Source organism: Tetrao urogallus, assembly GCF_951394365.1.
Source record: "Tetrao urogallus genome assembly, chromosome: 1".
In the NCBI taxonomy this organism is placed as follows: Eukaryota; Metazoa; Chordata; class Aves; order Galliformes; family Phasianidae; genus Tetrao; species Tetrao urogallus.
The window spans coordinates 29379140-29403070 of record NC_136813.1 but is presented as its reverse complement, the minus strand read 5'-3'; the positions used below and the strand labels follow the sequence as shown (position 1 = coordinate 29403070).

Here is a 23931-nt window from a genome sequence, read left to right as displayed (position 1 = left end):
CTTCTGCATTCCCAAAGGAGATTCCCTTCTCTATTTAGAAACTACCACGAACCTACTGCCCTCAAATGTCTTTTTTTGGCACTCTGTTTCACATCCAAGAATAGAAAAGCATACTTCTTTGCTGTAAGAAAACAGGTAGGAAATTGTTGGAGAGCTTAACTAGATCAACAACAATAATCAGGAATTTATTTTTTCTTGGTGGTGGTGTGGTTTAAACCAGAAGGCAGTTAAGCACCACACGGCTGTTTGCTTCCTCCCCACTTCCAGTGGAATGGGGGAGAGAATCAGAGATGGAAAAGGTAAAACCTGTGATTGAGTTAAAGACAGTTTAATAGGGCAGAAAAGGAAGGGGATAATAACAATAATAATGATAGAAGAATATACAAAACAAGTGATGCACAGTACTATTGCTTGCCACCTGACAACTGATGCCCAGACAGTCTCTGAGCAGTGTCTGTCCCCAGATTAACTCCCCTGGTTTCAAAGTTCCACATGATGGCGTATGCTATGGAACATCCCTTTGGCCAGTTTAGGTCAGCTGTTCTGGTTCTGTGACCTCCCAGCTCCTTGTGTACCTTCAACCCCACCACTGGCAAGGCAGTGTGAGAAGCTGAAATGTCCTCAGCTCTGTAAGCACTGCTCAGCAACAGCTAGAACACCAGTGTGTTATCAACATTGTTTCTCTCCTAAATCCAAAGATGGAATCATACCAGCTGCTATGAAGAACACTTTATCCCTGCTGAAACCAGAACAGGAGAAAAAATTACTGGGAAGTAACTTAGAAAGACCAAAAAACAACTCATCTTTCTGAGTGATCGTGTATATTAACAACTGCTGAGACATTTACTTGTTAGTAAATAGTTAGTAATAGGATGCTCAGACATGCCTACAACATTTAATTATTTCATCACGTGAAGACTTTGAAAAAGCCAGACCAGAAACCTGTTGCAAGGGACACTGTGAAAAATGTGTCATACTTAAGCAGAACAGTAGTCCATTTAGAATGAAGCAAGGGGATGTGCATGAGCCAATGGGATCTGATGAGATGCATCTGAGGGTCTTGAGGGAACTGGCTTATAAGACACTATTCACCATGTTTGAAAATTCATGGCAGTGCAAGTTCCCAGTGACTGAAAAAGGGGAAACATAGGTCTCATTTTTAGAAAGGAAAAAATGAAGACCCAAGGAACAACAGGCCAGTCAGTGCCTGGCGACATCATGGAGCAGATCCCCCTAGAAACTAAGGCACGCAGAGAGCAGTGAGGTGAAGGGTGACAGCCAACAGGTCTTCATTAAGGGCAAATCATGCTTAACAAATCTGGTTGTCTCCTACGATGGAGTTACAAGACTAGTGGATAAAGAAAGAGCAACTGATGTTACCTACCTGAAACTGTGCAAAGCGATTGACGCTGTCACACACAACATCCTTGTCTCTAAACTGGAGAGACATGTATTTGAAGGATGGATCAGCTGGTGGGTAAGGAATTGGCTGTCTGCAGTCAACAGCTCAACATCCATGTGGAGACCACTGATGAGCTGAGGTCTGAGGTCTTTACAGGGACCAATATTACTCAACATTTTTATCTGTAACATGGACAGTGGGATCAACTGGCATCCTCAGCAGGTTTGCCAGTGACACCAGGCTGTGTGGTGCAGTTGATGTGTCGAGGGGAAGAGAATGCCAGTCAGAGGCACTTTGACAGGCTTAAGAGGTGGACTTGTGTGAAATTCATGAAGTTCATGAAGTGCAAAGTCCTGCACTTGAGCCAAAGTATAAATACAGGCTAAGTGGAGAGTGGACAGAGTGTAGCCCTGTGGAGAGAGACTTGAGGAGATTTAGAAATGAAAAATGGAATATGATCCATCATTGTGTGCATGTAGGTCAGAAAGCCAACTGTACCCTGAGCTGCATCGAGAGAAATATAGGTAGCAGGTTGAGGCAGGTGATTCTCCCCTTGTGTTTTGCTCTCATGAGGGCCCCATCTGGAGGACTGTATCCAGGCCTGGGGCTCCCAGCAAAAGAAAGACATAGAACTGTTAGACAACTTCCAGAGGAGAGCTACAAGGAGAATCAGAAGGTTGTAGCATCTCCTCTAAGAAGGCAGACTAAGAGAGTTGGGTTTGTTCAGTGTGAAAAAGAGAAGGATCAAGGGAGATCTTATAGTGACTTTTCTGTACCTAAGGAAGACCCATAGGGAAGATGGAGAGGGACTCTTTTCAGGGAGCACAGTGGCAGTACAAGGAATAATAGTTTTAAACTGAAAGAAGGTAGATTTATAGTAGAAATTATGAAGAAATTGTTTACTATGAGAGAAATGAGGCACCGTAGCAGGCTGCAAATAGAAGTTGTAGATTCCTTATCCCTGGAAGTAGATATGGATTGGATGAGGCTTTGAAAAATCTGATCTAGTAGAAGGCGCTCAAGCCCATGGAAAGGAGCTGGACTGGATGGTCTTCAAGTCCCCTTTCAGCCAAACCATCCTATGATTCTATAATTCTATGATTTAGGAGATGAGGAGCACAGGAAGAGTAGCTGGAGCTTCTAAAAGATGTGGTTGAAAAGGATAAGAAAAATAAGTATGGCAGTACATTTGCTTCAATTTGACTAGTTTGCATGGGAGAGATTAATGACTAAGAGGCACAAAACAAGAATAAAGAAGTAAGAGTCTTCTGCATACATAACTAGCCTAAGTTGGATTTTTACCTTTAGAAGAATACTATACCTCTTACATAAGAGATTTTTTTCTTAGAGCCATAAACTTGCCACTGACCTGTGGGTATGGATTTAAAAGGCTACTTTAATAATAATGTCACGTGGTTGCAACCATACTGCTCTAGTGGTGACAGTCTGAGGCGTAGGGCAAGAAAAGGTTTTCGGGCCAACCAGTAGAGCCAGAACAAAACAGACAGGCCCATGTCCAGGACTGAGGTAAAAGCAGTGAACTTCCAACCTAAATACAAGTAGAGAGCACTTCCTTTGAGTTTAATTTAATATATTAAGTCAAGTAGACCAAAAAGCAGGTTGTCACCTGTGAAAGAGAAGAGAATATTAACAGGGAAGTGGTGACAAGGGGGTTATTCTGCAGTGTGAAGAAATAGATGGGTAAGTCTGCAGAAGATGAGAAGATTAATAAAGGGAGGAAAATTATAATGTGTTGCAAAACTACTCCCTCCTTTGAAATTCACCTTTTTTACCATCTGCTATAATTAAAATTTTAGTCCCCTGGTTGCTTCAGACCATTGAAGGGCTGATGTATTTTTTTCCAGCTACATGAGTTGAAGCAATATAACCTCTACCCACAGATTTTGCCTTACACAGACGGCATACAACCATACTGCCAGCTGCAAGAAATGTGCAGCGTCCGCTTCCCTGCGCAGTGAGCAGAAGTATATTGGAAGACCTCAGCGTGACCCTGCCTCCTTTCCTCCCCTTTGCACTCCCTGAAGCTTGATTTGTTATCTGCAAACAGTCCCTCAGGTCAAGGCAGCATGGGCAGCATGTGGGCCTATGCATTAAATGAGAAGGTTAATTATATGTGATGGAAAAGACTTTGTTTGTTTGTTTTTTCTCTCTCTCTCTCTCTCTTTTTTTTTTTTTTTTTTCCCTAATATAAGAGATAGATGAAGTCTGGTATTTTACAGCCAGGTTCATTTTCCTTTATTTTACTCACACAGCATTAAAAAATAGCTTTATTTTTGCTGGCTCTGCACACTTGCACAAGCGGAAGAAGGAAGCTGGGTTCTATTCTGGTCTGAATTACCAATGCAGGGGCTCCCTCTGCATAACCCTGGAATTACTGTCTCCTCCGCTGTTCATTTCTGGAACTCTGGGAGAGACACTTAAGGCTATAGCCCTGATATTTGGCCAGTGACATGTTACTACTGGATTTTACTGATGCCTGAGAGAAAACATATTTGTTTCCCTTTAAATCCCCGAATGAGTTTGTAGAGCAGGCAGTACTGGAAAATTTGTAAACTCTGTTTATAAGTGGCCATTAAGCAACATGGAGTTTTCTGATATTTCCAATCCATAACTCAACCATAAAAGAATCCTGTGACAGCTTGTCGTCTTTCAATCATAAAAGCATGGCAAGCAATAAGAAAGTCCTCAGGAGGACTTCCTGAGTTCAAGCTTACTTTGTACATATGTGGATGAAGCACTATACACAGTATCACTAGGCTGCAGATGAAAGAAAACTTGGAAGCAGAACAAATAACAGATCGTGTAATCAAGTCTAGTGAGATGTGACTGTTATGTAACAGGGCCCGCAGAGGCCAGATATCATGCTGCATCTGCACGTGAAATAATTGAGCTATGACAAGGCAAACAAATGAGAAAACACATGAAACAAACAAAAAAAAAAGAAGAAAAAAAACTTGTGGAATTTGAACAACGTTTATAAAATACCACTAGATCGACAACCTGATGTCTGTTAGCACCAAGAGGGAAAATGGGAAAATTACAGTAAATTCACTGGCTGGAATACACAGATGTGTGATAACGTTTCTGCTGCACAGTCCTTTGAATAATGTGTTCCTTCTGTTACTACCTGAGGTAGCCAACAGATCTTAATATTCTCAGGGCATATCTGCTGTTTCAACACAATGCATTATTGTATCAAAAATACATACATTAATGTTTTGATGATGGAAAATGAGAGACCAAGGAATGAGAAAGCAGGTAGGAATACAACTGCCTATGAAAGGGAATGCTGTAAGATTGCCCTTCAGTGAGAACCTGGTGCTTCAAATCCCGGGATGAAGAGTTTGGAAGACGGTTAGTTCTCATGTCCCTGGTGAACTCAACTGTTGAGGTAAAACATGGGAAGAGAGGGGGACCCAGAGAGACACCAAATGGTGTATGTGAGTCATTGGCTATTATGATTTTGTTTTCCTAGCATTGCACTTTTCTGTTTCTAAGCCATGGACATGTGCAGAGACACGTTCCACTCCATCAGGCAGTGCTGAAGCAGTTTGTTAAAGAGAAATGAATATAGGATAAGATCCTTGGAGATGCATCTTCCCTTTGGAAGCCCACTCCTAACAACTTCCACTCACATAAAATAGTTCTGTGGCCTTCAAGATGACAGTCTTTGTTGTGATTAAAATATGCAAGACAGTTCTTGCCGGAATGGATGGTTTGGGTTTGTTTTATCTTAATTCCAGATTATAAATTCCACTCAGACAACAACAAAAAACGACAGAAATGCAGGCTGTTTGCTCTTTTTGAACAGAAAGCATAGGACATGTTCCAAACCACATTTAGATTTAAAGCTCAAAATTAACACCTTGAATTGCAGCCAGAAATGATCTTAGCCTCGAAGCTGAAAGTCCCAACTCTTTGGAACCAATAAATCAGCCTTGACAAGCCTGAACTGACTATGGTTTATTATAAAATCAGACTTCATTATCTGCTTGAGGTAATTAGACAGACCAGAACAAAGGGACACAAAGTTAAAAGGCAGCATATGTAGGAAGAACTGGAAGAGATATTTTACTATATATAGACCGGCGAATAACAAGAATGGACTTGTAATTGAGGTTTTTTTCCTTTTCATTCTAATGATGGCTACTAATGTGAAGGGATCCCTCAATATTTATTATAAGCAATTTATTAAACCAGTTACTTTTGGAGCTGTTCTGCTGTACATTCCTACTCCCTGCTGCGTGCATGCAGTCCTGGTATTCAGGTGCACCACCTAAGCTTTCTCATCTCACAACCCACAATCCTTATCTGAGTTCCTAAGCGGTTATGAAAGAATTAAAAGCATAGTAATTAAAAAAAAAACAACAAAGGACAATGCTACAGTATTTACTACATTAAGGGGTAGCAGCACTGTGTTTGGGTAGAAATATTAAATAATTATATATTAAATAATATCTCAATAAATATTGAGATATTTGAAAGAAAAATAAAATCTTTTCTCTTCTCTCTTGTTTTTCCTCTTAATTTTGGTGAGTTTATTATTATTGTAAATAATATTGAATCTATTTTCGTCATGACTATTCTGGTAAGTAAAGTTTTAGGACATTCTGAAATGTCATACAAATACTGCTACAACGCATGCTTTAAGTGCCAAAATTGCCTTCAAAATGCTTTCAAAAAGGTTTCAATGATTATTTATGGAAAGGACTCAGTCCTGCAAGTCTGAGTATAGTTCAAGTCCCAAAATGGGAGTTCCCAAGAGGAAGGCTACATAGTTTTGATAAAAGCAGCTCAAAATGAGGAAAAACCTCATCACTACAGTTAGTTGTAATATCCCATTTTAATTCTAGTAAAATAAACCATCTGCAATACAATTGTATCACAGAAAACAAAGTGAACTAGAGAAGTCTATAGCTTGCCCTCTCCATACTCTGCAGCCTGGACATTTGTCTTCCAAAGCACAGCTCATGCTGCTGAATCTGTATAAAAGGTTATAAAAAGCACATCCACTCCTTCTCCCGCCGTGCTGTCTCCTGTAAGCGCTAGCAAAGCTATTTCCTATCTTCTCACTTCCCTTTTGCAATCCTTCTCTACAAAATTACAACAGCACAATCACAGAGGAAGAGCAGGTAGAAAGTGTCCGCCTGCTTCTAATTTGTGCAGTAGTTTGCCTCTTTCTCTCTGCCTGAATATCAGATAAAAGAGTTAAACTGCTTTTTCACTTACCACCATAATACTGTGACATCAAGGTACCTTATGGATACCACACAATAAGCAGCCAGCTTCCTAATCACTGCTGCTTTTCATGCCAATCAGTATTATCCCATTGTTTCCATGCAATCCCTAACCTACCTGGTTTATCTAAGTGAAAGAAAACAGACTGCGTGCAATTTGGGATGGGATTGACTTGTTAGTGCTCAGACATTGTTTAGCTTATTGGAGCTATCCATCTGAAAGCCTTTCCTGAATGCAAATAACAAATAGCAACTAACTGCTGTAGACACTGTGTTCAGGAGGGGGAGATTATTTGTAAAGGAAAATCACCCAGGGTCAAATGAATGGTTTTTTAAGAAGTAAATAAATACATAAATAAATAACATCTCCAAGAGGAATGTGCACATACAGGAAAAGCAGATAAAGTTGTCCCTGTTATACAAACAGGCGCATTATGCTTCTGAAGCCAAAGCAGGAGAATATCCCTAGTATTTAGGCAGAACACAATGTAAATACATGCTGGAGAGTTTTACAGAATATTTTATGTGATGAGTTTAATTATCTTCCACCTCCACATGTAGTGGCCTGCTTACTATCCCTCGGGCAAAGAAAAAGCTTGAGTAGGGATGTACAACTGATGCCATGGTCTGATTTGGAGTGAGTTCATTTAGACTTAAGTCTTATCCTCCCAAGGAAGTCTTGCTCTGCAACATTCCTATTTGTGCCATCCTGATTTCTCCTGAGAGTATTCTGCATGCAATGAGTTAACAGTCCTGTTGGGACACCTGTGCCATCTCAAGCAGTTCACATTTTTGGCTTTGGGGCATCAGGTAACATCGCCTTCATCTTGCCACCTGAACACACCACAGTGCTCAGCAAGCCAACTGTCAACAGTTTGCCATTAGCAAGCCTTGTTTTCCACATAAACGTATAACTTGGTATTCACCTCATCTTTGATTAGTTAAAATCATCAATTTTACTCTTTGTGTTGATTTCCACCTACAGTATCTCAGTTTTCCCATAAGAGAGCTAAATCATGTAGAGGTTATGCTGGATACCCCATGTTGGCCATGGAGCCTTAGGTCCTTGGATAGGGCATGATGTGTGAGAAGGGGAAGTGCTGTTAAAGAGCTGTGCTTCAACAGAAGTGAACAGTCAACAGCAAACAGTTTCAGGCTCCTGGCTTACTTTCTGCTTTGGGATGTTCATAATTACTCATGGGTATTTTTGTCTAGAATAAATAAACACATGGAAAATGGTGGGAAAGGAGGCTTTTCAAACTCAGAAAAAAAGATGGGAAAAACTTCTACAGAAATGAAATATTTCAATGTTATTTCACTGGAACTTCAAATAAAAACCAGCAGAATGGATTTTTTTTTTGGCAGTTGCTACAAGAAAAACAAACAATTATCCAAACAATATCGCATGAATCGTAAATGTAGTTTGGGATTTCGAAAGAGTTAATAGGAGTTACACCAAATAGTAATCAGTTAGTTTTCCTGAACTGTTGACTGGACAGGGACAAAAGTATAGCAACAAATTCTGTAACCAAAAAGAATATTCCAACCAGAACATAGCACAAGCCTTTTACTTAGCATTCATCTCTATGGGCCCCTGCTCACCTCCCGTGTCTTTACGTAGGACAATCTGTCCCTCAGATGATGATAAAAAAGCACTATTTATCTTTAAGCACCAAGAAGATTTTAATCACTATCTTCATTCTTGGCCTTAATTAAGGTCTAATATAGAGTAGGCACTTGAATGACCTAAGAGGCACACTTCACCCAGAGTAGTGTGTCAAAGGCTCTTAGAGTTTCTGCCACATTTTCTCTGGACGTTGAATATTTCTCTCCATTTTCTGTTGCAACCTGACTGTGTTTGTTCCTAGCCCTTTAATGTCCCCTGGTGTGAAGCCTCCTTGAGTAACACTCACATGATAGAAGGTGTGATTAACTCTGCAGGTACTTTTCAGGTCAATGAAAGAAAACCTACCTGCTACACTAATATATAATATTTCCTTAGAGATGTTCCCAGTGGACCTACGTACTGCAATTCCCACTTTACCTATACTCTTTCACTCTTCCTGTTCCCATGTCTTGACAATGGAAAAACACAGTTTTATTTGGGTACAGACTCTAATCCTTCAGAGTATGTTTCACTCCTCTTTAATTATTCTGATTGGTCATTCAGATAATTCAAACAGTAAATGTTTTCCTTTTTACTGAAATACAAGGTCTTTGTAGTTAAGACTGTAAAATTAAAGTAGAGGAAGGGATTAGAATACAGTTAGAGAAAATATGTAGCTTTCTTCAGAGTATGCCATGTTACATTTCTCTGTCTTTATAGGCTTGCCTATTAATGAAGAACAATGCATAAAACATGTTTGGAAGACATTATGTCTGAAAAAAAAAAAAAAAGTCTTCTGAAGATCTTGTAACTTCAAGGGTTTTGCAAAACCTATAGGACACTCTGAAAACATACTAAGATTTCTTATTTTTTCTTTTGCTACACTGCTGTGCCACTGGGCAGCTGAGTTAGGCTACAGGAGAGTGCTTTCACCAGCTGCTGTCTGCCTAGAAGCTTAAATCCAGAGTGTGCTAGTGTGCTATTCAACAATAGTAGATGCTCAAGCTCTTTTTTTCCCCCCCAAAAAATGACACAATCTTCAGGTCATAGTACAAATGTATTACTTCAAAACTTTTGCGGGTGACCCTGTAAGCAGTAAATAGGAGCTCAATATTCATTACAGAAGAGGAATCTGAGTTTTATTAGGCTTGTCTTGGAAGTTTCAAGTTACGTGTTTATCGATGAACTGGTCCAGTGGCTTAGCAATGACGTGTGGAAAAGGAAAACCACTGTGTAATGGGACAACTTAAGTAAAGCAAAAAGAGGTTGCCCACACATGTATCAGTGTCTCCAGTCCTTCAGTAGTGGAGATGCTACTTAAGAAGTATACGCACAAGATTTGGCAGTATCTTCTGGCCAGCTGACTTCTTAAAGCCTTCAGCACTGTTTACTTTACAGCCTCTCTTCTGTGCATAATCAAATACAACTTGATTACCTACAAGATTTGATTGTGTTTCATTGATGTTACAAAAATGGTGCCAAATCAGAACAATGAGGAATTTGTTTACAGTTTTAGTCAGAATGCAATGATATGTAGAAGACCATAATTCATTGAGCATGCCTCATTTATTCTATGGTAGAAAGCCAGTGAAGCCTAGCAGGTTTTTCCATAGCTGAAGCAGAGTGGTGAAGGAATTATTAAGCCTCACATCACCCTTTATTTTTCTAAAATAATTCTTGGGTATTCTCCAATCCAACTCTAATGCGCGGGAATTAGTGATCTCTTGAGCCCCTGAAGTGAGTAGAAGAAGGAAATGCTGGTCAGCCCTTTGCTACGTCCATTACACTGAAAAATGCTAGTGACTAATTGTAAACTGAGTGTACTGTTTGCTTTTTGTTACAGTCTTAATTTTTGGGAAACAGACAGTCTGAATATTATGTTTCCAAAGATCTGGAGGTCTTAAGCTTATAAAATTATGGGAGGGATATTTAGCCTACTGTTTTAGGATTTAAAAGTCTAGATTGATATTTCCTGATTTCTTGTGTTATCAAGATCTACTTCTGGGGTTACAACTTCAGGATTGCACACACTTATTGTCACAGGTGCTGCATCCATAAGTGAAGTTTTGCTGAGTTATAACTTGATTTAGACATACAGCTTCTAGTTTGGAGAATCCTGCTCCATGTATTAATGATTAAGAGAAGGGCCCAGTGGAGGAAAAAGCACTTTGGTGCTGACTTGCCTTTACATCTCCCTGTTTAGTATCAGCTACTCAGCACTGTCAGAAGCACAATCCTGAACAAGGTGATCTGATTGAAGCTGACAGTTCCTATGTTCCACTGAAATCAGGTCAAAAGACAAGTGTGTGGGGAAAGAAATGACAAATGGAAAAACAGAACGGTTGATGTAAGTGTCTAATATTTCACAACCTCCAGTGTCTAAAAGACATACGCCTGAGGCCACTAAAATGGTATACAGCTTTCCTGTACTTATTGGTAAGAGGAATGTTAGGCTTCAAAGCTTACTAGCCTCCAATTTCACTAGGAGTTTGTAGAACTGGTCAAAGTATAACTTCAGCAAAAACAATACTGGAGACCACTGAAAATTTAATATCCTAAGGGTGAGGCATGTTGGCTGGACTCGCACGAATGATGTTGCCTTAATAATTACCCATAGGTAAGTAGAAGGCATCAGCTTTCAGGCATACCCTTGACTTGTAAGCAGAAATATAACTTTCACCTTGGATGTCTGCAATTCAAGTTTGTTATTTCTTTTTTTTTCTGCAAGAGTACAAACAACCAGCACAGAGGACAGCCTTAAGCAACTCTAGAATTACCACTTAGATACCATGTGTTTGCACTGGTGAACTTTTTAATTTATATAATCTTTGATCAACAAATGTTTAAGTCCTCTAAGTCACTCTGGAAGAAAAGCATCTCAGAATTGCTTTATGTTTTCCAGTTTATGTTTTGCAGTGGCTCATTAGTGTAAGGAAAACCAAACCAAATTGGAAAGTAAATCATGTTTTCGGGCCAGATGTCATCATTTAGAATACAGGTGACCTGATGCCATTTGCTGAAACAAAAGACAGCAAAAGGACACTAAATTCAGCAGTGCCAGAACTGCCTTTAAAAAGTCCTGATGTGAAAGCAAAATAAAACAGCCTCAGTCGGCCATAGGTCACTAAGCTTTTCTGCTATTCCTAAAATATAACAGAGCAGCAGACTTAAGCACAGTTGAAAGATGTGCTTGAATCAGAGCTGCTGATGGCACAAGGTGCATTCATATCTCAAAACCACGGAGTACAAACTACCCTTCTCCTATCGCCTGGACATGTTTCTCAAAGTTCCAGAGTGGTGAAAACTGCAATTTTAAGGCCTGGCTAACTCAGAAGCAGTTTAGCAGATTGTGTCCAACCTTTCCAGGAAATTCTTACCTCTGGGAGAAGACCAAGACACTTAGGTCCAATAGGCAATTTTTTGGAAAAATTTGTAACCTGCTGAAGGAGGGGGTTTAAAATGAAAGTGCTTTTCAGCCAAGGCCATTCCTCATCAGTCTTTAGCACTTTAACTAATGCACTACTAAACTACGGTTTATCATATGAATTGTGTATATATTTTGTATAAATGTATACTTTAGCTTACATGCAATGCAGTAGCTAAATATTATGGAAGAAGATGAGCTTTATGAAAAACAAGAAGTGCAAGCAGGCTACACATAGAAATAGAAGAGATATTATACACCTATTAACAAGAATACATCTTCACAAATGAAAGGCTCTGGCATTTTCTCAGATCAAAAATCCAATTTTACAGTACTGGGAGATAAGGAATTGAATAGAGTACAGATATCATCTAAACTGATATTAAAAGGTTAGCAGTGCTTAAAATTGATTAGTTACCCAGAACAGACAGCCTACATCACAGACTGCAGGAAGAGCATCGGACAGATGTTTCAGAAGCTTTATTATTAATGTTAACAAATTCTCAGGCTGGGCAAGAGCTTCACAGCTTGTAAAGCGGGTAGCACAACTCTGTTATGATGCAGGCATCCCAGCATGTTACACAGCAGCAAAGTTAATGCCAGTTGAAAAAAAAAAAGAGCAAAAATCCACAAACAGACTTAGTAGATCATATGGCCTCCATAGCTAGGGGATGAAAATTGCTCTGCCATTTAGGAATCAGGAACCAGGCTTGGAGGAAGAAAGGCTGTGAATGAAGGAGAGCTTTGGAAATTGAAATATCACAGAATTAAGAGACGTGTCAGGGTATGGATGAGTACAATACCCTGAATTTCAGACTACAGAAGGTTATAAAGGCACGCACAGGGAAGATCACACACTCTCCAAGATCATTTTAAACTATTTATTGCTTTCCTAACTGTCTCCAAGGCAGGAAAATAAAATAATAAAATAAAAATACTTATTTTTAAAGGCAGAGAAAAAGTTAGTGCTGGGACATGGGTGTTTCATTTTAATCTCTGAGAAATGTCATAGATGACAGTAAAAACTACAAAATGTGACTGCTGTGGGAGATTATTTCATTGCTAGGATTAATAACAATGAAAAAAATGAAAAAAAAAGTCAGAAATGGCTGAGGAGTAGTTAGATATTTGGTCTAACATGGTGATGCAAACTGTTGCTGAATGCAGGTGCAGTAAATATATTTATCAATATATCAAAGCAGAAAAAGTCCATAAGTCTTTTCATGGTAAATTGTGGTGAAAACTATGGATTTGCCATGATGAAAATGTGTCAAAAACTTATGAATCATGGGGAAACATAATGAAATGTCAAAGCACCCATTTACCTTGAAAAATACAAGAGAGACTCAAAGAAAGAAAGGAAAGGGAAAGGGAAAGCAGGAATTATTTCTGTAGAAAAGGTAGCACTTCACTGATTAATATTTATTACTTATGGCACCTTCCATATATTCAATATGCTGAACAAATACCAGCTGACCTGTACAACACTCCTACAATACATAATATGCAAATTATGGAAATTACAGCAGGGAGCTGACAATGAAATAAAATCCATGGGATCCTCCCTTATGGGGAAAAGCACTGCAACAGAGACAAGGCTGCCCTTGGTAGGGACTGCATAGTGCACCTGAGGACAAAACTTACACTAAAACTGGGGAGACAGAGGAAGAAGGGAAGACAAAAAGGTGGGCAAATTCCATGGGACATGCAACTGAGATACTTGTACATGGGTTGAGGAGCCACCACCACTCCCTGTAGTGCACAGGAAAGGAGAGCAGGGGAGGCAGGTGCTGACAGCTCTGCTTGTTGTCTTTAATCAGGAGAATGGGGTTAAAGAATCAGCTGATGGCCTCCAGTGGCTAAATTCTCTGTTTGAGAATCTTCCATTATAAATCGACTTTCGTGCAGCTTAGTTTACCCGCCTGTAAAATGGGTAATTCAGAGCCAGACCATCAGCTGCAAACTGGCATAGCTTCATGCTGTTCCAAGTTCCAGAAGGGGACATATTTGCCAAAATAAAACCTCTCGCATCCCTGGTGAGGCCGACACAGTGATTTAGATATGGCTTACTACCTCCACATCTACATGGACGGGTGCAGATGTGACAGGAGGCTGCTCTGATCCAGATGTTGCACTACTCTTCTTAAGCTAAGGATGCAGTTTCCAGGGGGGATCTGTCATATATCTGGCTGGTGGCTTGTGTCTGTGGGGCACCCATCCATACAAAAATTATTTCTCTACCTCGCAGGAGCAATGTAGTTTAATTAATCCCACCCAAGTAGTCCTCTACTGCTGGCAGTGAAGTCTGATGATGCCTGGATGCGTCTGTGAAACACTGCTGATTCCGAAATATTATTTTTATTGTTTTTAGAATGAGTTCATTCTCTACAATGCTTCCCCAAACTGTAAGTGAAATAGCAAAATCAAACAAGAACAACCTATTGAAATTCACTTTATGACTCCATAAGTAAATAAGTGCACACCTGATGGGAAAGTTTTGCTTTACTAATATTAACTGAGTGAATGGGCTACATAATTTTCTACCCAATTAACATAACTTCAAAATCCTTCTCCAGTCAGGAAGTCCCAGACCATGGTGTGCCTTAGCAGAACATCAAAAAGTCCTGCTTGAATGAAGAAACAGATTTTATGTGACCCTGATTCTGATCTTGACCCAGAATGAGGATCGATATCTAATTTTGCCAGAGTTTTGGCTTTTCCACAAGGTTAAAATATGGTATAGATTTTACAACTACTACACGAAGAGACTACTACACTGTATGCAATATTAATCATAGATAGTGTTTTCAGAATATGAAAAATAAATATAGCCTCAAAAATAATTCCAGATATTTTAAAAGAAGGCAAAGAGTCCATAGATTTTTGCAACAGACCTCTTCAATACAAAAAAAAATCTTACCTGTCACAAGCTGTTGTCCAGCTAGACCTACTGGAACCATCCCCAGGTTATTCATAGCTGTGGCCCAAGCTGTTGGATCAGTGACTGACATGTTCAGTTGCGTGGTATCTATAGCTATACTTCCCAAACCATCAGCTGCTGCAGGAGAAGAAACACATCAATATGAAAGTATTTTAACAAAGCATTCAATGAAAATGAGATATCACCATTCTTTTGTTTCTTAATTATAGTTCACCTTTCAGAAGTTTCAGACAATACTGCTTGGCAAATCATAAAGATATTAGAAACATTCAACGGGCATAGAATGAAACATGAATGGTTCAAGCTGATTATATGGAACACTTTTTCACCAGGAGGAGAGTCGAGTGGTGGAACAAGCTTAACAGCCACCAACCTTTGTAGCTTTTGGGCCAAAACTTGATAAAGCCCTGAGCAATTGGTCTGATCCTACAGCCAGCTTTGCTCTGAGCAGAAGGTTGTACTGGAGACCTCCTGAGATCCCTCCTGCGCTGGATGAATTATCCTGTAGTCTTCTAATATAATTTGACTATATATAATCTGTGGTAAACTGTCAGAAAACTGAGGACCAAACATATGTGAAAGAAAAACCTATTTTCCATGAGATGCAATTTTATAGAGAATTTAAGAATATGTTAGCTCTGAATTAAAAAGAGGTCAAAGACAATGAATTCACCATGGGAAACATCAAGTTTTGTTCTGAACTATGATTCTGTTATTCTGTGAAAACAAGAAAATTAACTTTCATATGGTCAAAATCGACTGCCCGGGTTATGGGTTCCTGGGTTAGTGAAGGAAGAGAAGGTCTGATAGCTAAGGGAGGGTACCCTCCTGATTGTAAATCTCCAGGCACAAGGACTGATTTGTGCATCTCCCTCATCACAATGAACTCAGTTCATTCCCACTATTTTCTTACAACCTATGCAGATCTGAGACACTTACCAGCAGCCATCGCTTTTTCACCAGTTCCTTTTGTTCCTGTTAGACTTCTTCAGCTAGCAATAATTTGCTACTCTCTTAGCAGCATCTTGAGATGGGATGTCATCGAACTCAGGGCCCACATACAGCTCATTAGGCTCTGAAAGAGAAAAGATAAAATCAGCCACCGAGTGCCACAACCAGAACATGGTTGTAGAACAGCAAACAGCTCTGGGAAACCAACCAACAATGCTCCTGCTCATGTGCACCAGGCCCAGCCCCAGGCTCCCTGCATGCATTTCAGAGAGGAGTTTCAATGAACGCTCACCCTCACCCACTGAGCAAACAGTGCCACGCAGGAACCTGCCAAACCGTTTGCGTCTGACTGAAAAGCTCTTCAGAAATTTGGTCTTATCAGCAGCTACACAGCCTCCTCAGCATGAAGGCATCAGCTGAAAGAATGTATTTTAAAGGATGAAAATGTGATTTTTTTTTTCTTTAACTGTTAACAATTAACAAGGAAATAGTCTCCTGTTCTGAAATGAAAAGTAAAAGAAATCCTGCACTGACTTTCAGAACGGAGCACGTAGAGATGTGAAAATGTAAGAAAGCTTAGGTGAGCTGAGGATGATGCTGGCTCCTTGACTAGCAGTGTATCTTTGCCTCATAAAAGGTAGGGAGCTTAAGGTGGGAGTGGACCATCTGCTTCCAGCTAAAATGTGCTGCTTCCACCAGGTAGCTGTCAGACCACAAATTTTACGTAATGGTTACTTTTTGCTGTTGCTGCTGTTTGCAAAGTTTGCCACATCAGAGCAATGGACATTATAAGGGAGGCTGGAGAGAGAACGAGGTGTGACCCAAAGCTGTGAGCTGACAGCACTACAGTAGAAGGAAGAAACACAGCAAGAATGCATAGATATCCTCATGTCAGGTCTGTGTGCATTAGTTACACCTATCTGTTGGCCAAACTAGGGCTGCACTGTTTTCCTGGCTGTCCAGAAGCCTAAAGGTCTCTGATCTACAGCCTTTGGTACTAGTGAGTACACAGCTCAACCCCTGACCAAGTTTTCGGGCATTCATTAACACCAGGTAGGTGTCTCTTGTGGCAACAACTGAGCTGTCTTTTTAAAAAGCCCCTGAAAGTTCTTAATTATGGGGTTTTCAATATGCAAACCCCAAGAATTCATCTTTAGAAAAGAAGCAATTAAAGTGGTTATGCGGTATTTTAGCTGAGCACCTCCCACGCTTTTCTTTTTTCATGTGATGTGCACAAAGTACAAGCTAGAAAGTTCTGTATTGTAGTTCCTTGACACTGTACAAACCACTTCATGGGGACAAGACCACATTAATAGCTGTAAAAGTGAAAAAGGAGCCAGGATCAGACAATGCTGAACTTCTTTTTCTTTTTGTATGTTGTAATTTTCAAACAACCAGCATAGGCCGGAAGCGTTTTGTTCAAATCTACAGTGGGTCTATTTAAAAGTCAATATTTATCAACTCTTATTATTTGAATTTGCAATTCCAATTCTTATGTGATCTCCACTATTCATTATACAGAGTATAAAATAATTTTATGATAAAATTAGCTGCTAAATAACATCTATAAACACCAAAAAACATTGAACGAAAGTCCTCTGCAGGGAACACGATTAGCTTATGTTACTCTTGGCAAGCCACTGGAGATTTATGTCAAGTTTTAAAAACTGGGTGTCTCCTGTTCAGCTCCTTAAATTTGCACTTAGCTCTTTCCACTCAGGCTATAAACTTTTGACTACAAAAAAATCTATTTCAAGGTTAGAGCAGCCTGAATTATTATTTGTCAATAAGATATTTCTCACATGGCACATCCACCTCCTTCCTCTGTGTTAATCATTTGCTACAGAATCGTGACTCAAAAAGATATGCTGTGCTCAGGGTGGGTCATCTGCAACCCATGGACCAGACCTTGCCTCTGGTGTGGCCCAGGGTGCCCTGTTGCTTTTCTCTTGTGACCAGGAGCCTTGTGCCTTGATGTAGGAAAGAACAGCTCAGAACTGTGATGATATGGTGATGAAATATATTCATACCTTGCCATGGGCTAACTTCTTATCCCCACAATGTGTCCTGAGGTGGGACTGCTACTCCATGGTTTCAGAAGATGACCTGCAGAGCCATCTCATACAGGCATGGATTATTGGGATAAGGGGCAAAATGTGGGTGTTGGGTTGTTTCCAACTGTTTTATTGCTTTGTTATGTGTGTGTCGGGTGACATTACAAGGTCTGCTGCCAAATTTCACACTCTCTTCCTCCAAACCCAAACAGAAGCCCTATTAGCTCTCACAGAAATGGGAACTGGTCCATAAAGACTCTGGGCTAGACAAACACATCTAATGAGGACTAGTAAGTGACTTCTTTTGCATTTGCCTTCTACCAAGTTGTCCACATATTTCAAACTTTGTTATGTTTTCATGAATTAGCTACAGGCATTTCTTAAAGTCCTTGCAAAGGACAAGGAAAACAACACCACAAACATGGGATTATTTGTGACTCCCCTATTGTTCTATGCTGTCAGCTCTGCCCAATTGGCCATGACAGTCTTTGCTCAGAGTGCTCTCATAGTCTCACTGGATCTGGGCAGCTTTGCTTTCTCCCAGGCCATCAGGGCTGCAGGATCTGGATGCACTGCAGGCTGAACCAGGGGAAAAAAACATAAAGAGCACGTGAGCACCCTAAAGTAGAACTAGTCCTGTCTAACCAACTATTGCTGCAGGCTATTTTGTCAGTAAAAGAGAACTGAAAAACAAGCATAAATGGACTTATGAACAATGAATAATCTACAGCAAGCTGCAGGCAGAACTAATCCTACCTCCTGACTGTGAAAACAAGCTCACTTAAAGCAAAAAATACTAACTGTGAAGATCTCTTCCACTAAAACACACAGATTACATTAACAGAGAGCAACATAATACAGCTAAAATAACCTTACAGGAACTTCACACCTTATTTAGACTCAATGTTTAGCTTCCGTTAAGAAACTTCTGAAAATCCTATGGGGGAACGGGGATTCATTTATGTTTAAAATAAAATTGGGCAAATTTCAGCATTTCTTCATATAGCCCAGATGCTGTACTTTTATATTCTTCATGACACAGGAAACAAAACAAGCCAAAGAAACAAATAAACAAACACTCTAGATCATACAAAGATTAAGTGATGTACAAAGAGTAAGTACATGCTAGGAAATACATCTGCTAGTGAAGATTCTTGCTTTCTTAAAAACAAAAGAAATCACTGTGACAGTTGTTAAATGAGAAAGAGAGTGCAAGTTTATGCAGCCACTCTCTGTGAGGTATTAATCAATCAGGTATTAATCAACACCATCTTCCTTACATCACACTTTTAGATAGCCTTCTTAATCTATAAATCATTAGGAGTCCTGTGGGAATTAATGACACGAAGATATATGTGAAAGAAATCTGTGCTCCTAAATACATGTGTGTGGGAGCAACTCTATTCCATGGAGTAACTTGAAAAAGCAAATAAAGCCAAAATCCTCACTTACAGGAGAAAATGTGTAAAGTCTTCTGTGTGCTTAAGGTTCAGAGGTGGCAGGGGCATTCCTATAAACTTTTCTTCTTGAAACCTTCTGATTAACAGATTTCTAATGCAAAACACTGTAAAATGATTCCCAGGAATGCTTTTTGTGGCCTCTCTTTTTGCAGATGCAGTGCAAGTACCTTGGATGGTAGATTTTGTGAGACATTTAGACTTTCCTCAGACAGGTTGTCAGGAAGATAAAGCACTCTCAAGTCCATACCAATGAGTACTTCTCAGTCATAGCAGTCATAGCAGATTGCACTTAGTACGCATATTTTATACCAGGCAATTAAATGCAGTTACCCAAATGAATACAGAAGTCAGTTATATATTGTGCATCAATTATCACAGGCGATGAATGCTGTGAGACAAAGAAATTAACAAAACATAAAACTAATTCAATAACACAGCAGATTGCTAAGTTAAAATCCTACCCTTTAGATATCCATAACACCACAGAAAATGAATTACGACATGGAATGAAGCTGATTAAATGCACCATGCTAACGAGGCTATGTGGAGTGCTGGGTGAGAGGACAGCCCCAGGATGCATGGAGGAGGTTCTGCGTACTGCTCTGACACCGACCTGCTTGGTGACCTTGAGTCATTTTGCCTCTTTGTCTCATTTTAGTGACCACTAAAACCTTCAAGGAAAAGTCTGATCCCATCAACCTTTTGAAACCTGAGTCTACAAGCTGCAAAGACATTAAATAATACTGGTGCCAGTTCTCAAGACAATGCACATGGACAGCGGTGATGTGGTATCTTGTTATATCTGGCAAGTTTTTCACTTCTTACAAGAACATGTGCAAAACGTTTGTTGCTGCTGACTGTGATTCATAGGACATGGTCATAACGTTGGTCACACTCCACCTGACCTGTCAAAGTACAGGTCATTTAGGCTAGCTCCAGCTGTATTCTAAATACATCAAGTGTTTATGCTGGAACATCCCTGTATCACTTCTAGAGATGCTGAAAGGACCCCCAATAGAGAACAAAGAAAAATGAAGATGAGATAGGCAAGGATTTGATGAGAATCCTTGTTGACATCCTCCTGACCATCTCTGGGTGAAGAACACTGTGGGTAGTAGCAATGAACGTGATATGTTTTTAGCATGGTTATCCTGCCTGGAGTGAATGCAAAGAAAGAACATATCCAATGTGACTCTAAAGATGGCTTTAAAAGAATCATAGAATCACAAAATAATTTGAATTGGAAGAGAATTTTAAAGGCCAACTTCCCTTGCAGTGAACAGGGACACCTGCAGCTAGATCAGGTTCTCAGAGCCTCCTCCAGCCTGACCTAGAATGCCTCCAGGGACAGAGCATCCACCACCTCTCTGGGCAACCTATGCCAATGCTTTACCTATAACGTTGCATATGCGTCATATGACAAAGGGGAACTGTCTCACGTTTTTGCATGGTTAATGATATTTTAAGAGATAAAAAAAAAACCTTCTCCTAAATTCCAAACTGAAGGAGAAGAGTCTTCAAGCTAAAATTTGCATGAAGCATTTACAAATCCAATAAATAAAATAGGTGAGGTATCAGAACATTTTGGAAGATGTCTTATTTTCTGGGATGCAGCCCTAACTTAGGTAGATAATGTGTTCTCCAGCCTTCTGCAGCTCAATCAGAGAAAGGTCAGTTGTTTTCCAGTGTTTCCAGGGAGTCACCTTATTTATCTGGCTTTGTCAGTCAGTCTTCCTCCTAAAATTCCTCCTATGATTTCCTATGATTTCCTAAAATCCTCCTGTGATTTCCATGATTCAAACCAAAAGCAAAGACTGATTTTGCAGGAATTGGCACTTTCCTTAACAGAACAGCTTTATTAGACACAAGTCAGTGAAAATAAGCATGGTCCTACCCTTAGTACCTAAATGGGATCCTGGCTATGTGTTCACTTACATAATACTTCAGATTTTTTGTACTGTGAATGAATTGTAACACCTATGCTCATTCTAGATTGTGCCACTAAAAAACAACACTGTCATCTTATAAACTTACAAAACATATTCTGTGGCATTAGAGATTTCACTTTTCAATATGTAACACCAGATATGTATGTTTTGACATGTTTACAAAGGATCCTCTCCACCAATTCTCACTGAAAAACAGTTAATGGGTAAATCATGGCTATAGTGATAGGACTATGACAACTTAGAGAAAATAATATACTTCAGTTTAAATTCAACAAATCTAATGTGCACAAAACATTTTCTGTAAGAACAGCTCATCCAAGATGCTGCATTACTAAATCCTCTGCCCCAGCACTTTTTGAAGATAATACATAGAATGCACAAAACCCAGATTTCCCTCAGAAAGCAGAACACTGAGTTATTTCAATAGTAAAAAAAATTAAAACAGAAGTCTCCTAGATAAACAGGTGTGCTATCACAATGCTTGTTGAAGGTCACCCAGTAATATTTCATGCTAAACCCCGATCTTCACTGGCATCACAGAGCAATGTCTTAGCAAGTTATAAACACACTTTCTCTTTTGTGTACTTAAGCAGCTGCAGTCTGAACATGCTGAAGTCTATAAATAACAGAATCTGGAGGCACATTAAGCAAAGCATTATAGAAGTCCAGCTTAGTGATAAAAAAGCATATGCAGTACCGAAATCATCTGGATGAAAAAAAAGAGAAAGCAACTTCTCTAGCTCACAGTGCAGGCATAGCCATCATAAACCCAAGTCTGATTACTACTCGAACACAAAATACCATTGTGAATTGCTGATTGTGCCTCCATCTCTCACTCTGTCTGATTTGAAAATGTGAATCACTTGCTTTACATTTAACAGGACAGTTGCCTCTAAAACCAACCTTTCCTTATCCATTTTGCATTTTAAGAATTTATTATGGCAAATAAAATATTTTAATTACTAACAACAATATTTTAAAAATTAGTCTTTGTATCATTCTCTTTTCTACTAAATGCCATCACCTGCTTTAGCAGCATGACATCCCACCACTGCACTTCAGACAGAAGGCATCCAAAGCATGTCTTGGGCAAACAAACTTCAGTAATTTTGCAGGACGGATGAATACTGAAATCACAGAATTGCAGTGGTTGGAAAGGACCTCAAGAAATCATTGAGTCCAACCCCCTGCTAAAGCAGGTACCCTACAGTAGGTCACACAGGTAGGCTTCCAGATGGGTCTTGAATATCTCCATAGAAGGAAACTCCACCATTTCTCTCGGCAGCCTGATCCAGTGCTCCATCACCTTTACTATAAATAAGAAGTCCTTTGTATGTTTGCCTAGAACCTCCTGTGTTCAAGTTTTAGGCAATTAGTCCTTGTTCTGTTTGAGCCTCATCTCATCCATTTGCCTCCTATCTCCCTTCAGATATTTATAGACATTAATCAGATCCTCCCTTAGTCTTCTAACCTGAAGAGACCCAGGTTACTCAGCTTTTCTTCGTACAGGAGATGCTCCAGGCCCTTTATCATCTTTGTGGCCCTCTACTGGACTCTTCCTAGGAGATCCCTATCTTTTTTGAACACAGTATTCTAAACATGGCCTCACCAGGGCAGAGTAGAAAGAGGAGGATTGCCTCCCTCAACTTGCTGGCCACATTCTTTTTTATGCTCCCCAGGATATCATTGGTCTTCTTGGCCACTGCTGACTCATGGTCAATCTGTTGTCCATTGAAACACACAGTCCATCCCTCTCTAGTAAGTCATCCCCTAACCTGTACTGAAGCATATGGTTATTCCCCTCCAGGTCCCAGAATGCCTCCTTGATGTCACAAGGCACCTGGAGCAGTCATTATACATGCACTACACACACTGTTTCTTCTCTCTTTGGGCTTGATGGAACACCTACACAAATGTGCCAAACATCACATTCCTTTTCCACTCTAGCCTCCTACCTGGTACTTAACTAATGCTACTTCAGGCAGGTGCAATACAAAGGGCTGTTTTAATAAAAAAGAAATTCAGGAAGAGGAAAAAATGGAAAAACTCTGGCATGCCCTTCCAGGAAGAACACTGTAACTTACTCCCATGCCACCTGCTGAAAACAGGCAGTTTGATGGGTAAGCCCAACCTGTGAAAGGCTTCCAAGGATGGCATCACACAGTCCACCAGAGTGAGGCAGGAAATCCTTGATACTGAACTTCCAAATGGAAAAATGCTGCTCTCCGAGCACGAGAAGACCAGAAGACAGTTGAGTTTCATATGGCAATATTATGTATGGAAAATCTATTTTAAGTAACTTTTTAAAAGTTTCTAGAACACATTCATTATCATTTTTCTTTTCCTCCACAGGCTGTATAATTCAACTCCTGTCTTCTCAGGCAATTTCATGGAAAAAAATATCCTTGTCAATCAAAGCATTTTCATATTTTTTAAATATGCTTTTATTGTTGCACCAAATTGTGACAAAAGTTAACATCTGAATGTCCTTGCTTAAGTGCCTGGGGTGACCTGCAGAGCACTTTTGTACAACATAATAAAGCAATCAATATTTTATGTAAAACCACCACATATTCTCTCAGTGACATGCTAAGTGAAACGCTGGAAGAGAGGTTTAGCCTTGTTTTGTTAGTTCTAACTCAAGGTTTCAGGTGATAAATTCTTCTTACTAGAAAAACACACTATCTCTTCTATCAAACTATATCTTTCCTCTCTCCAAAAGCAGCCATCATTACTTAGAACATCACACTCAGGATCTTTTTTTCCAACTATAAACTCTGAATTGTGCTCCCTGGTCTCATTTATCTTGTATTCCTTCCACTCCTCTTTGTGTGTCGCCTGTTCTTCTCCATTTACCTCAGAATTTTCCTCTTTGATTTTCCTTGA

The 23931-nt window shown here is 39.7% G+C and overlaps 1 protein-coding gene across 1 annotated transcript in view; it reads right to left on the bottom strand.

Annotated features, from left to right (window-relative positions):
• ENOX1 (ecto-NOX disulfide-thiol exchanger 1) overlaps window positions 1-14746 on the bottom strand; it is a gene marked incomplete at its 3' end in the record, with an annotated part of 137633 nt that extends 122887 nt beyond the window's left edge. Inside the window, exon 1 of the mRNA XM_079549340.1 lies at window positions 14611-14746. Coding sequence (XP_079405466.1) covers window positions 14611-14701 — 91 coding nt within the window. The 5' untranslated portion in view covers window positions 14702-14746. The remainder of the gene's footprint in view (window positions 1-14610) is intronic.
• Window positions 14747-23931: the final 9185 nt, after the last annotated feature.